This window comes from Hipposideros armiger, unplaced genomic scaffold (genome assembly GCF_001890085.2).
Source record: "Hipposideros armiger isolate ML-2016 unplaced genomic scaffold, ASM189008v1 scaffold_932, whole genome shotgun sequence".
NCBI lineage: Eukaryota > Metazoa > Chordata > Mammalia > Chiroptera > Hipposideridae > Hipposideros > Hipposideros armiger.
Window position 1 is genome coordinate 218,180 of NW_017732282.1, and position 16,866 is coordinate 235,045.

At 33.5% G+C, this 16,866-nt stretch overlaps 1 protein-coding gene across 1 annotated transcript in view; it reads right to left on the minus strand.

Annotated features, from left to right (window-relative positions):
* HACE1 (HECT domain and ankyrin repeat containing E3 ubiquitin protein ligase 1) overlaps positions 1-16,866 on the minus strand; it is a 106,164-nt gene that overhangs the window by 20,050 nt on the left and 69,248 nt on the right. The window contains exons 14-19 of the mRNA XM_019630696.1: positions 13,094-13,205; positions 12,901-12,998; positions 12,627-12,714; positions 8,972-9,121; positions 8,262-8,458; positions 1,482-1,613 (exon numbers count right to left, since the gene is read on the minus strand). Coding sequence (XP_019486241.1) covers positions 1,482-1,613; positions 8,262-8,458; positions 8,972-9,121; positions 12,627-12,714; positions 12,901-12,998; positions 13,094-13,205 — 777 coding nt within the window. The remainder of the gene's footprint in view (positions 1-1,481; positions 1,614-8,261; positions 8,459-8,971; positions 9,122-12,626; positions 12,715-12,900; positions 12,999-13,093; positions 13,206-16,866) is intronic.

Sequence of the window (16,866 nt, forward strand, 5' to 3'; positions counted from 1 at the left end):
AGATATATTTTAGGTGATTATTCCATTTACATCAAGTTCAAAACCAGGAAACCAACCTATGATATTAGAAATCAGGAGAGTGGTTACCCATGAGAGGGGACAGTGAGTGGCTGAGGGTATGAGAGGGACATCTAGGGTGCTACGATTTCTCAGTTTCCTGATCTGACTGCTGGTTTCATGGGCACAGTCAGCTTGTGAAAATTCATCAAGCTATACATTTATGATGCATGTACTTTTCTCTATGTATATTGTAATTCAATAAAATGTTTCACAGGATTTTCCAGTTTCAGCAAATTATGTGGCAAAGTTTTTGCCAATTATTTATGTTGTTGCTTTTTGTTTTTATACCATAGGTCCAAGAAATAATGTAGTTCTCTCTGTTTAGCAGTTTATAAGTATTCCTCCATTTTTAAATACTAAAAATAACTTTTATGGTTGTACAAAAATGAGACAAGTCTACGCTAAACAAAAGCATTCATCTTAAATCTAAAAGCACAACTAAAAAAACTCAAAACTGATATTTAATGAAACTAAGTCACCAGGTACTTCAAAATTAATTAGCAAATTCTGTCCACTACTGTACTAAGATATACTATAAGTGATATATTGAAAATACGGGTATATATGTAAAATTAAAGGTACATACCAATGGACTTAGTCATATATTAAAATGAAAGGCATAGAGTAAAACTAATTTTATGAGAATAAAAACCAAAGGATGCTTTTCCACTGATCTAAAATTATTCTAAATTATACTTTTTAAAATAAGAAAAGTTATACCCTATTTAAAATACTGTGTTTTGTTAAGGAGTTAGAAACTCAAAGAGTTTGAAAATAATTTATTACCAAAGATAAAAGAGAAAAAGAAAATGGGGGAAAATGCAGACATAAATCATATATAATTAGAAATCTCATTAGATAACAGTGAAAGGCTGGCAAATTAAAGGAGCGTAACAAAACATTCATGAGAGACTGGGGACAAGCAAGGAGGTGGACTCCACAGAGGTTTAAAATGGAAAATTATAAAATTTGTATATATGATGAAGTAAGAAGCTGGAGAAGATAACACAAATACACCAAGAAAAATCCTCTTAATCAATTCTTTTTTTTGGAATTACAAGAAGTTAGTATCAGTATCCTTTACCTCATATGGCCAAATAAAAAATTCAGAAATGATGGGTATCTTGCTTCTGGGAAGACTCGCCTTCAATATCTCCCATGTATAATACTTTGGAAATAATATTCCAGTTTTGTTTATCACTACCACACTCCATTTCACATTAAAGAATTGCTAATCTGCTTATTAAGCTGAGGAGGACCCCAATCACAAACCTTTTAACAAACCTCTAAACATGAACATTAAAACCCTATGTCTTATACATTATTCCATTCATCACAGTACTCCAAAATTATTTCTGAAGTACATCAATTGGAGTTTTGTACTGTTGTATAACAACAAAAGAACTGCCGTTTGCCCTTACCAATTCGTATTCATCAAAAAGTTGTATGAGGGAAGGTGGAATGAACATATGAAAGCCCTGTAAGAAAGCATTGATCTGAGGCTGAATGGCTCTTGTCATCCGAAGTTCAGTAACAAGCTGGACATACTCCGCCTATTAAAAAAAAAATTGTGATACTTTTTAAAATTCCACATACTTAAGATAATATTGATACAAACATTTCTCATTTAAGTAGTAAAGGTTTAGAATTAATTTAGCACCAATATTCATGCATCTGAGCAGACCAGTACTCTACCCTTCACTAAACTGTTTAGGCCGAAATCCTAGGAATCCAATCACCCATGATTTCTCTCACACCCTGTAACAGCAAGTCCTAGCAGGTCCACTTCCAAAGAGTATTCTCGATCTGACCTTGTCTCACCAGCTCCACCTTCAGCACCCTGGTCCAAGCCACATCATCTCTCCCCCAGATACGGCAACATCTGCTGTCCCTCTTTCCATTTTGCCTCTGTACTGCTGCTTCTCCACACCACAGAGAGATTTAATATGTTTTATATGTAACTTCATATATGATTCAGATCGCACAGCTCTCCTGCTGAAAACCCTACAATGGCTTCCCATGACACTTCAAAGTCAAATCCAAATTCCTTTCCTAGTCTATAAGGCCCTAAATGACAGAGCCTCTGCCTCGTTCTCTCTCTCATTTCCTTCCACTTCCCCCCTTGCTCACTCACTCTATTCCCTCAACATAAGCTTGTCTCAGTGTCTTTCTAGTTCCTGGTGTGTCTGACAGAAACATCTCATTAGGTGTAATCTCTCTGCAGGCTGGGGCTCTGTCTGGTTTACCAGGATATATCCTCAGCTCCTAAAACAGTGGCGGTCACTTTGTAAGTGTTCCACAAATATGTGATAAATACATACATTCAACAAATTCATTCACTTAGAACTTGATAAAATAGCTCATTTGAGCATAGCCAATTTGATTCTGAGTTAAGGTAAGCTATTTTCACACATTTGATTTAAAAATACATCATCATCAACGTAGAACATAGTATCACTTAAAATTTAACTGGTAATAAAAATTGTATTTTGGTTCAGACCAGAATGAATCATCATATCTATAGATCTACAGATAGATAAACTCTATCAATTGTTATCATTTACATATTTTAAATTACATCTAAGTAAAACTTTGTGAGTTAAATGTAATGATTTATATATATATATATATATATATATATATATATATAGAGAGAGAGAGAGAGAGAGAGAGAGAGAGAGAGAGAGAGTTGTTGGAAAAGTCATGATGTATTTTTTTCTGTTTTTCATTGCAAAAACGCGTCATGACTTTTCCGACAACCCAACAGTTCTCCCGTCCTAGGAACAAATGCTCTAAACACAAAGGGAAGAAAGCCTGTTTTAAGACCTTTCCTTTATCCTTTACTTCTTCTTCTTATTATTATTATATATATTTTTTGGCACTTATCTGATGCTCTGTTCCTCAGCCCTCCCTTCCCCCAGCCCCCCCCCAAAAAAAAACCACAGGCACTGAACCAGCAAGTTATACATGACTACTGGCTAGGAAGTCTCTATATATCTCAGAGCTACATAAGTGTCACAGTGAATTCCTTACAACTCTCCCCAAACCCCACGTGGCTCCTTCTACAATCTGGCACAGGGAAAGCTGTCATCTCTGCTATTTAATCTCTTCTTATCCAAATCCCACTCCCTACCACCCAAAGGTTTTTCCCCACTATATATTGGGTTGTTGGGAAAGTCATGACGTATTTTTTCTATGTTTTTCGTTGCAAAAACGCATCATAACTTTTCCGACAACCCAATAGTAATTAATCAGTTACTACAAGTTACATACAGTTAGTTATTAGGGAGAGGGAGACAGAAACGTATGCCAAACAATCAAACAGAAACATAAAACTAAATTTTCAGGGTCCAATCAAGAAATAATAAATAATAACATACTTCTAAATGATAACCACCAGTTATTTCAGCATTAGCACCTTATTACCTTTGAATTTATGTCTGCTCTTACTAAAATTGCTTACTAAACATACTACAATTTTTCTGTTCCATTCATTCATTAATCATATGTTTAAGGTGCTATATGAGACCCGATCTTCCCACTTAATAAGAACAGCTTTTTCCCAAGAGGTTTTAATTTTACCTCAAGGTACCATTCAATAATCACTGCTCAAGGCCTTAATAAATTATGAAGACTGAGGGTAAAAGATTTGTAAATTGTTCAAATACACTTGAACTATTTTAATTTGCCATTGCATTCCACATTTATAAAAATAGTACACATTCTTTTTTATCAATTCCTATTATTTCCTCATACATTCTATTTTTAGAAATTAATTTTCACAGTACACCAAACTTTCCTCACATGGTCCCTTCTAGTCCAACTAATATTAATTACATTTTACATTTATTTCTGTAACTCTGGCCCATAGTTATTGGATATCAATTTTTGTGAAAATCAGGTCCTTCAGATACGAGTCTCCACAGTAAGATAATTTAAATGTGAACGGATCTTGATCTAAATTATTTCTCAATAAAATAATAAAATCTCAGCCATCACAAATACTCCTGAGTATAGTAAAATAAGTTTTCCAGGTGGTTGAATGATAACTGTGTTTAACAGGTAAAATCTACAACAAACAGAAAAAAACCTACATCTAACTGCTTCTACCATATGGTGATCTACATCCTTAAACAGCACATCCTTAAACAAAATAACACACATTAACAATTTCATGATGATACAATTATTACTATGACTATCCACTATTATAATACACTAACATTTTGGCTGTTCATACCGTGCTATAGAAACACTGGCTGCATTCCCACTACCTATGAAGGCAAATAATAATAGTCAACTTTTAATAGTGAAAACAAGATTTTCTTCTTCCTCCCCTCTAAGTAGACTGCCACATTTGTAAAACTGTCTAGAAGTTTTTTTTTTTTTAGCAATTAACAGTTTAAAAGGCAATTCAATTCACTGTTTGAATAGAAATCCTTTGGTGACTTAAGCTTCTTTTCTGGGTTTATCTACTTGATTATGGTTGCTCCGGTATGTAAGAGCTCACACTGAAAATTTCTCCACTTAGAACTCAAAAGAATACCTGGTTTCTGTTGTAGGAATAATTATTGTAGATATAAGAAAAAGGAGAGGTACGTTTTTACAATGTAATGTTTTTCGATAATGTTTTCTTTACCAGTATATTCTTATTTTTAAGGTCACAAATTAGTTAGTTACATAGAATGATAGTCTGGTAAAAATCCTATTACTTCAGTTATCTTGAAAAAAAATTTAGTCATTGAAAATAGTGATTCTTCAGGTTACCATTTCGTAGATTTGGTGAATTTTTAGAATATACTAACTAAAATGCAAGGAAAAGTATGTTTTCCTTGTTGACAGGAAGATATTAAAAATAATTTTTTTAAAACCTAATCTAATAATACACACATATACTCAACATGGAGAACCTCAGACCTGAACTGTTTAAAAGTTTTCAGAGTAATAAAAAAATCTCTCACAGAATATTTTTATGAAGATAAAAATAATTAATCCACTTTAAGTCAATACACACACACACACACACACACACACACACATGCCTTTATTTTGTGCTTATATGTACATCAAATGTGTTTGTGTGCAAAATAAATCAAGTGAAACTAGCAATAAAATATAAAGTTATTAACCATATAAAAACTAAGTGGAGGATAACATACTAAATTTGTATTTGACTTTGTTCATATTCACTGACTTAGTAAATGAGAGGTCGATCAGTTACAGAATGATTGAAACAGATCTTGATTTAAACTGAGGGTACACCACTTACTACTTTTGAACCCTTAGACAGTTATTTAACTTCTAAAGAAATGTAGTGTCATAGTTACAAGCTCAGGCTTGGAATTTATAGTCTGCCTGGGTTCAAATGCTAGCTCCAATGCTTATTAACCATGTGATCTGGAGGAAAGCTACTTAAACCCTTTATGCTTCAGTTTTCTGACCCATAGAAAAGGATATCCACACTTCATAGGATTGTTTAAATATAAATTAATACACATAAAGCACTTTGAACAGTGCCTAACACATTATAAGCACCTAATAAATGTCAGATGCTTTTAATATTAAAGCTGTTTCCACATTCAATAAATAGAAATAACTATCTCAAAAGGCTGTTACAGTAAATGAGAAATGCACAAAGAACACATCTCAAATACATGAAATATATACAAATTACTCAATAGGCAATAGCTTTTATTATCACTAGAAACTAGAACTGATGGTAATGAGGTTGATAAAAAGGAGCACAGCAACACCAATAGTCATTCTGGGGGCCAATCCATACAAGTGGCAGTCACCCTTGAGTAGTTTTTCACCTTCCCAAACAGTTAATTACCAAGTTCTATAAATTCTATATCCTTGAAAGCTATCTCATTTTCTCCAGCCTCACTGCCACTGTCTTATAAAATCCGTAATGCATACTCCACAGACCAATGCCACAACCACGTATCAGTTACCCTGACTCCAGTACTACCTCATTTCAATCCATTCTTCACACTCCAAGTTGAGTTTGTTTTTCTTAAAAAACAGAAACTCGATCATGTCACTCCTCTATAGCATCTACAATCATCCCCATAGCCTTCAGAATAATTTTCAAATTCCTAATTGTGAATGCAAAGCCTTTCAGAATTTGGCCCCTGTCCATCTATCTCCCTCACCTCTTTTCCCACTTATTTTGCAAAGCTAAGATCTACAACTTTCACCTATCTGTGGTTCCCCAAACACAGGCTTGGTCAACTCTGTGCCTTCCTGTAAACCCAGACACTTCCTTCTCCTCTTCCTTACTCCTATCTGACCAGTTAAAGCTTCTCCTCTGTAATTCAACTTCCATGCAAGCTCCTCCATGCCGATTTCCTGTCCCACCCTACTCCAACTTTTCCCCCTCCCAGCCTGAATGAACTTTCTGATTAGTATTGTAAAAGTGTTAACATTTAAAATCCATGTAGCTTACTCTTCAGTTCTAACAGGTAGAACTGAAGATCTAAGCAAATAATGTCACTTTTAACTCAACATTTTATGGTTCTGCGATTTCAGCTTTTGATCAAGAATTTAAAACTGAAAGTAAAAATGTGAAAGCAAAATTTTAAAACAAAGATGAAAATACATTTAAATGTAAATGGTCAGCTCCTGGTATTTCAGCCATTTTCAAAAGTGAAAGAAGGTCCTCCCCACCCTACCACTTTAGGTTTTAAAACAAATCACTGTCAGATACAAAATTAAATTTAAAATAGCATTATAGTTTAAATGTGGAATTGATATATAGTCTTCTGCACTACGTTACTTGTATTTTTTAATATGCCGCTTTTTAAACAAAGGTATTTTCATCTATTTGGTTTCATTCTATAATTACCAAAGCCTTTCAATAAAATTTAGGAATAAATGACTCCCCCATGTGGAGATCAACTTACATGGACTTTCTGTCACTAACATGCTTGGCAAGTCATTTAAGCTTCAATATGCTTTTAAATTTTGAAGTTGAACTCCAAACATGACAATTACAACTTTCTACCTATAAAGACCATAAAGTAACAGAAAAGTTCATGACAGAAATGTATGTTAAAAAATAATACCTCTAAAGAACAAGGTTTGAAAATTTTATTTGTAAATTGAATACTTTTTAACAATTTTAAAGTGAGATATAGGTATGCTTCTAAAGATTTTTAGTATTTAAAAATTAATCAGGTAGCTTATTGAATAAGCATTAAATGTTTAAGCATCAACAATTAGATATAAAATTATACTAAAAGTCTGTTTTTATAGAAAACCATCCAATTAAATAACTTTTGTATTGTGCTTTTCAGTTTACAAAATGCCAGTAACAATTCTGCATGGGAAGCATTATTATCCCAATTTTACAAAAAGAAAACTGAGATTCAAAGAGGGTAGGTTAAACTTGGCCAAATCTTTTGGCCTTTAAAAAAAATCTACATTTTACTAAATCTCTAGTCTACAAAATGGCTCAATGAACTTTATTTTTCATAGTTAGTTAATTCTGAAGCTGTCTTGGAATTTATAATCCAACTACAGGAAAGGAAAAAGGTTTTAGTCTTTTTTAACCATAAGTTGCTACTGGTAAGACACAGAACTGGAATTCTAAAACCAGATATTCTGACTCCTAACTTCCTAATATATTAAAACATAAAACTGTATTATAGAGTAACATGATTTTTCAACAGTGTAATTTAAAACACAAAATCATATGTATAAACAGGAGCTATAATAATATATAAAAATAAGTTATAAAGTTAAAAAGATACCAAGTTCAGTAACAGATTTAGTGTATCCGAAAAGCATGTGCAAAATTTAAACAATGGAGTTTCTTCTTTTCTCTATTGAAAGTCTTTAATATCTTACTTTTAAAACATGAAATGGTAATCAGTTCAAACATGATCTCGATGTAAGCTTTATTTCTAATCAAATTGTTTAATATGTAGACGCCCAATTTATGCAATCAACTGAATTGTGCTCTAGGCTGCTTCAGGAACTGCCTCAGCATATCTAACACAATATTAAAATGATCCATTCTAATTTCAAAGTTTGATATTTGATCGTTTAGTTAACTTAATATTTTATCTTTTACAAAATGTTATCAAACTTGAACAGTAAAAATTTTTTTTAGCTAGTGCCAGGAGACTTCAGAGTAATTAGCAAACTATCAGGGCCAAGTTACAAACAAAGGCTAAGGTAAAAATTCAGATACTCACTTTGTTATTTTGTGTGACAAGAATACTTTCACCCCCCGGTTTCAAAGGCACCTCTTCCATTGCTCCAAACACATCAGTCTCAACAGAAAAAGTTAGCTCTAGACCCAGGTCACTAATATCATTATCTAAAATCCACTGCAAATTTTTGGCATATTCGGGATCAATAGATGCCACATCTTGGTAATTTACAGGAATACCTAAAAATGCAAACATACAGCATTTATATTCTAAATATTTCTGCTTTCCTTATCTGTTTAATGGTAAAATACTGCCCTCTGCAGATACTCTGCAAAACTGCAAAATATAATCCAATTCACAGCATAATTTAAATGGATGCTAATTCCTGAATTTAAAGATCTGTTAATTGAAGCTTATGTTTTTTCCATATTTTTCTTTGAAAGAGCTATTCAGGAAATTATTGTAAACTTCAAAAATTCCAATTCTCTTAAGTATATTCATATTAAAATGCATTCTTAACATAAACGTACACACACTAAAATGGAAAAAAAAAAAAGTTTTTTAGGAAAAAGTAGATTGTTTTTTCTTTCCCCCAGGTCTCCAAATGCCTTACATACACAGACAGTCTCCAATAGAAATAAAAATTATCTCATCCAAACTGCTCCCCCCTTATCTATCTACTTGGTTTTCTCTAAAGACTATATGAAAAACAATTTAAATAAATGCCTATGGAAAGAACAATAGAATCATACCAAGAATGTGCTTGTAGAATGATCTTGTGAAATAAATGTTGACCAGCTGCCTATGGTTCAAAGCCAATCCCAAGATCTGTCCAGCAAACCGGAAATAGTTCAAGTGATCAGGATTTACAGAGGAGTTGCTATTAGGCTGAAAAGTTGTTCCTATTAAAATAAATACAAAATAATTTACTTTTAAGAATCTATATAGAAGCAAGATCATTTCAAAACAGATAAATCAGTTCAATAAAACTTTAGCTAAGTTTACATTATATATAAACTTCCACAGGAATACTCTTTGTTGAATATATAATAGGCAGTGGAATTGGAAATATAAAAGATAATCATTAATTCACACATACACATCACAGTAAGTCTCTACGCAGATTTTAGAATACTTTTAATTAAAAGCAGTTGTAAGATGTGTCACAGAGATCCTGCGAATAATATATTAAAAGATCACTCATCCTCCCCCGCCTCCCCTCAGCGCGCACACACACACGTTTTCCTAGGCATTGTGGGGCAATAACTACTAGGCTGTGAATTAGGGCACATATTGTCACATTCACCTGTATAGGCCCAAAGCAGTAGACGCTCACTACTTTTTGCTCCATAATGAATAGAGTGCTGTAAGAGAATAGCTAACCATTTGAAACTGTTCTTAAGTGATAGACCTCATCAGTGAACTTGCTGCCTTTTATTAACAATTATCAGAATATCACCAAAGACCACAAGTCAACCATTTCATTCTCATGACACATAATTGAGGTTAAGTAAGTACCACTGAGGTATAAAAGTAAAATCGGCAAGGGAAATAGTTACCGATTACTGTCAAAATATACAGCAATGGAGTATGATTCCACTTATAAGAAAAAGATCTGAAAACAGAGTGGTGATAGTTACACAAGATTGTGAATGTACTTAGTGCCACTGAATTATATACTCTAAAATGGTTCAAATGGTAAATCTAATCTAATGCATGTTTTACCACAATAAAAAAAAAAGTCCCAAAAGAAAAAAATCTAGTGCAATGGAAAAACCTAATACCAAGATCTCAATTTAAAAAAACCCTCCTTCCCTGTTTTTCTGTGATGATCCCTAACTCAGATTATAAATTCTCTCATCATTCAACAAATGTTTACTGAACTCATGCTATTTATACTCTCCTAGACACCTGGGCTAAAAGAAAGAAGAACTGATAAACCTAATGAAAAAACATCGGAAAAAAATAATGGAAAAATATTGAAAAGTGAAATGTTTGGTCATTTAGTATACATTTTTCACAATAATTCACTTTATGTTTCATTTGTCTTTGATTTATCAGAGTTGACACTGGACTAAATTGTCGTGGCCAGTTTACTTAGATATAAGGTATACGTATGAAAGCTTATGGCTGAATGACTTAAAAGACACACACGAAGCTAGCTAGTCATTCAGTGTTGAGTACCTTTTGAGTATCATTCCCTATCGTAATGTAAGAGTCAAAGCAAAGTTCTGTGAGATAAAAAAAAAGACTTCAAAGACCAATATATCCATAATTTCAAAAAACATAATGTTCTGAAAATAACCACAAATATTTTTTACCTATTAAAACAGTGATGCCTTAGGGTTACTGATGAACCAGCAAAGATTTCTGATGACTCAACTTTCCTCCCCTAGGTCTGTGTATAATTCCTTCTCTAAGTACTTTCTGGGCAGTCTGGGTTATTACAAAGCATAGATAAGGAGCAATCAAAGAAGAAAAAGGAAACAAACGGGGAAAAATGTTCAGGAAACAAATAATAGTTTCTAACTTGAAAACTAGTTAAAACAGAATATAAAGTTTACGTTATGTTTCAAGTTCAAAGTAATGTAACTGTGACACTCCTGGCTATTTTTAATCACTTCAGAAAAATCCTATTGCACAAGAAAATATCGTTTTCACAGAATAATACCAATAGTTATTTCTGCTTTCTATGTGCCAGGTACTGGGCTAAGCATTTTTATACAACAGCTAATTGATTTCTCACTATATCACAAAAAAATAGCTTATCACCATTTCAAATAAGGAAATTGAGGTGCCGAAAGTTACACTTTCCGGCCCAAGATCATAGCAAAAACAGGGGCAGAGGCAGGATTCACACCCAGTGTAACACCAAAGGCCAAACTCAGCCACTACACTACATTACTTCTCTACAGTAAGCACCTTTTAATTTAATTAAAAGCAAGTTTTAAAGAAATTATTACAGACATTAGGTCTATTCAAACATTTCCCACATTTAGGAATTTTTAAATTCTTAAATGTAATTCTCTTCATATCAACTAAACAAAAGAACAATTTCATGTAGATTTTAAGTTATTAATACTATGACCCCAAAGAGAACATTCATATGGCTAAAGGACAGATCACAATCGTTACAGACCATGTGCTTCAATATATACTCTGCTATAAATTTGTAGTATGAGGAATACCTCAACTAATGATTCCACACCAAATCAGGTATGTAACTATATAGGCTCAGATAAGGGGCCATAAAGAAAAGAAAAACATCTTAAAATACAATGTTTTAATGCTAAATCTTACGTCAAAGATTAGGCCTAAGTAACTAAACTTAGCGCCTCATCAATCTTTTCAAATTCACCAAATTCACCTCAGAGCAAACAATCAAAGATTACAGAGTTAAAGCAGGCAGTTCCATATCCCTAAAAAATTTCAAATATATCAGGTGTATCTGAGGAGCCCACCACATAGGTGAATACCTTCAGGTGCCTAGCATCACTGCAGCCCCCCTCTCCCCCCCGCCACTTGCCTCTCTTCAAGTCATCCTTCTTATTCAGTGGAGATTTGCTGCCCCTTTGGTTAGATACTATCAGGAACTACAATTAATGAGGCACTCTATGCTTACAACAGAATTTAAACACTTGGAAAAAAACTTTTTAAAAAATAAAAGCAACTGTGCAAAGCATATGAAAACTGAAATCCCACCTTCACTTGGGTATGTCTTTATTAAGTTACAGAACTCTCAAGCATACCTCACACAAATAAGGCAGTATTAACCATTTCCATTTAGCCTACAATATCAAATTATAATTCTTTAGGTCACAAGCACCATTTCAACAGTTTTTTTATCTGTATTATATATATGGTTAAATGAGAGCTTTCTAGTTGAAAGGTCTTGATTTCTTAAAAGGACTGAAAACTAGGTTACTATACATAAATAGATTATAAGATTTAACACCACGATTTCTAGGCTTTGTTTTTTATGACCAATAAATTTTAAGACTTGGAAACTCAAATAGGGTTACCAAATTTTAATTTTTCCAAATGAGGATTTGTATTATTTTTAAGTCCATCTACTACCACTATTTCACAACAGGAAATTTTAACTCAAAAAAGTCAACTAAAGGACAAACGTCCTTGGGGCCAGCATTGGTACCCGGGACAAGCCTTTGAGAGCTAACTGTTTAGAGGAAAAGAATACTAGACTGAGTCAGGTTCCACTCATGAGCCTACCACTCATTAACTATGTTGACGTAGACAAAAACTGTGAATTTCGATTTTCTCTTCTATGGAATGAGAACACCCCACCTATCTCACAGGGCTACTATGGGAATAAAAAAATAAAATGCACTGAAATAGTTTGAAAATGTGACAAGTCACAGAAAAAGTCATCTAGACTGTACAACTTACCATCAGCTGACTGGGTAAACAATGCATAATCGGGATTGACTATCTCATTAGACAGAATATCAAACCACTCACGCACAACACCTTGACCCTAAGTTCAAGAAAATAAAATTAAGTATCAACAGAAATATATAATATGGGGGAATTTTTTTTCTAAACAATAAAATTAAAATCATATTAACTTTCTTCCATTATCAATTAAGTATTAAATTTTTTTCAAGTGCATTTCAATTTTTTATATACAGTGATTGTCACAGCACTTATTTTTTACACCCACCATGCCTTCTTCTCCATGGAACCGTACAGCAATTCCTTGCTTTAGTTTTGCACAACTTGCTTTTGACACAACTTCACAGCTACTCCTAAAAATAGAATCTAAATATGTAGCACTGGTTAATTTTACATATTAAAAGTTATAATACTTGGTATTTTGTGCCTCCCATGCATATCTGTTTCTCCATTAAACATACCTCTGTGAACCAGCAGGATATCATTTTCATTCACTGGCCTGTGCACCATGTCTGAATCCTGTTGTCCTGAATGCAAATGTTCATAGAACCATTCACAGCGATCTTTAAATGGCTACCCCAACAAATAACAGTAAAATATGTTAGCAGTGTTTCAGTCACCTACTGATCAAATTTACTTAACTAGCATGCTAAATGCCCTTTCTACAAATAATCATTCTTAGACCTTTATGTATAAGTAGTTCTAGATAACATCCTGACATTTTAACAACTATTCACAAAAAGGCAGAGTTTAGCTGAAATACTTTGACTATCTAAAATGTATTTTTAGGGGGCAGCCGGTTAGCTCATGTGGTTAGAGCACAGGCTCATAACACCAAGGATGCTGGTTCAATTCCCACATGGGCCAAGGAGCTACACTCTCCACAACTAGATTGAAACAACTACTTGACTTGGAGCTGATGGGTCTTGGAAAAACACACTGTTCCCCAATAAAATTTCTTAAAAAAAAAAATTAATAAAATGTATTTTTTAAAATTCCCTACATTTTTAAAAGACTTGATAAATTAGGTTATACCTAAGAACTTAATATCAGATATGTAACTGAACACATTTATTCTCGATTTCTTTTAAACCCAACAAGGCTTATAAAAATGAATTTCCAAACCCAGAAAAATTATGTTGCATATTTCATTTAATTTTTCATGAAAATTTTTTATACATAACTTTCTTTTATCTATCCTTTGAATATATGCAGCAACTAGAAAATAATGTTACCCTTTTTTCTTTCTTTCCTCCTTCCCTTCCTCTACCCTAAAAAATCAGAGTAAGATCCTTTGAACAGTAGAGAAAGTCTCTACCTTTTGTTCATTTGTCAAATATGCAACTGCAAGAGAGCTGCAATTTTTTGACTAATCAAAAAGTATTATTAAGTACCTCGATGACACTAACATTAGAACAACACGATATGTATATAATATTAAGTTCTAAACAATGAAGTACAACAGGGAAGTGCGTTAAGAATTTAGAGATTATGCAGACTAATGGAGTACAAAGGCTTCATGAGGCCATGGTTTGAACTAGGACTTAATATAAAGCTGGGCAGGGCTTGCTCAAGCAGGAAGGAGGGCACAGCAGGCTAAGGGGACAAGGAAAAAGGCACCGGAGGAGCAACTGTGTCTCCCTGGAAAAGGTAGTGAAGGCACCGGCATAACCAGAGTCCCACCCTTTCACACACAGAAGGAAAAAAGTGTGTATATGTAAATCGAGGACATAATTAGGGACCCTGAGAATCAAGTGAAAGATAAAGGGGCCATCGTGGATATTTATTCAGAGGGATAACACGGTAAATGCAATATTTAAAATGAGAGTAGCACAGTGTAGACCATCTAGGCAGCAGTTGAAATAATAGGTATTGAGTGACTGGGTCCTGATCATGGTAGGAAAGGGGAATAATAAAGTAAATCTGAAAGGCATTACTCCTCTGAATAAAGATGAAACAGAAAAGATTTCTAGGAATAGACCTTAATAAGAGAAATAGCTTAGAGAGGGAAAACCCTCCCCTCACAATCTACCCCACACTCCTAGAAGATACTGGTGGAAAGACAATGAATGAGGTTTTATATATTCCGAATTTAACAGTATTTGGAATATAACTACTAAGGACTTGGAAATAAATACTGGATTGTGCTGCAGCTGAGACACTGGAAAAAGTCATGAACAAAGCTGAAGCTGAAGACAAGGTAAGGTCCCTTGTTCAAGAGATTAAAGATACAGGTAACAAACGCACAGCATGGAGCAGTTTGTAATCACAGGTCAGGCTGAGCATCTGCTTAGCCAATGATGCACACAGCTAGAAAAGGCAAAGGAGAACCAGGGTGGTGCATTCTCACAAAAGCTAGTTTCAAGAGATAAACATGATCAATATCCACCACCACAAAGAGGTTATCTTTCAGGCAGTTTTTAGGACACTAGTAAACTTCTTCATCTGAGCTAAACTAAATATTAGTTTTGCTTCAACAGAATTAAATATTACTTTTTATTAATTCTCAATAAAAACATTATTATTATAAAGGTAACTGGTGAGAGATTACTTTTGTCTTTTAATATGTGCTCTTTCAGTAAATGCTCCCTTTTAAAAAGAAAAATGTATAATTTTGTCCATACTTCTAATAGTCTTCCATATTTTGAATAAAGTACTGCCGTTATTATATTCACTACTGGGCATATAAATTGAACATTTCATTTTAAGTAAACAGGCTAGAATGTAAAGTGCTTGAAATATCAATGTTGATTATTTCTGTTGATTATTTCTGGTAAAAAAGGAGAGAAAAAAACACTACACAGAGGTAATTATTTAAGTATGGGCTTTAAAGTTTGATAAACATAGTTTAAAATCCTGGCTCTGTCACTACTAGGTTTGTGGTTTTAAGGAAATTACTAATCCTCTCAGAATTTTAGTTTTCCCACCTGTACGACAGGCGAAATAATACCTACCTTCAAAGGCTAATTGTGAGGATTCAATGAAATATGCAAATATAGAACATAGTAATGATACTTATAATCATAAATTAGCTAACACTTATTAAAGCACCTCAAATCAGGTACATACTGTTTTAAGCACTTTTTAAACGTACTTTGACATGTAAGTCTCACAATACTATGAAGAAAAAGGACTCTTACTACCATTTCTCAGGAGAGAAAAATGCAACACCAAGAGGTTAACTTGTGTAAATACTCAACACCCAATACTCAATAAAGAGGAGTTGTTCTTATTATCACTCATAACAATGTTAAAATTATTGTGAATAAGTATTTAAAATGATAGTAAACTTACCGTTATAAGATATTAAATATTAAACTCTACCTATAAAATGTGAACCAAGAAATAAAAGCGAAAGGCAATTTTTTTAAAGTAATTCAAATGAAATATTAAAAGGTACAAAATGCTACCTTCAAAAACTAATAAGGTATCTGTAAGATCAAAACATCCACACACATATACACACACCTACAAAGACAAAGGGCAGATTTTTATATGTAAACTTTCTGAGTACCTGCATCTCCATAAAATAATTCACAAACCAGGACTGATTACAGAAGCTCCTCTTACTAGCATCTGTATAGCAACAGAGAATGTTTCTCCCTTTAACTACAGGGACCTGAAACCCACCAACAGAACAAGAATTCAATCCCTTAGCAGAAACAGTTTTTGTTTTTACTTTTTTGGGAGGAACAGCCTCCAAGTTACAGAAAATTTCTAAGTACAATAGAATACAAAGTATTTCTTTTTCCTGATGTAAGTTGCCAGTCACCCCTAAACACTTCAGTGTGTATTTCCTACAAAGAAGAGAATTTTCCTACATACCCAGGTAACAAACATCAAAATCAGAAAATTAACAGACATATCACTGTATCTAATCCTTAAGCCCGGTTTTAAGTTTTGCCAGTTTCCTAATAATGTCCTTTACAGAATGACTAATGAATTGCATTTAGTTGTCCTGTCTCTTTCACTCTGGGTAGAGTTTTTCAGTGTTTTCTTAATTTGCATGACCTCAATACTTTTCAAGAATGCAGGTCAGTTATTTTGTAGAATGTCCCAATTGGAGTTAGCCTGACATTTTCTCATGATTAAGTTCAGGTGTGCATCTTTGGCAGGAATATCAAAGAAGTTACACCATGTTCTTCTCAGTGCATCCTATCAGCTGGCAAACTAATATGTTTGCTTTGATCACTGCCACACTTGTCCACTGTCAGTCAAGTGGGCTGTAATCTTC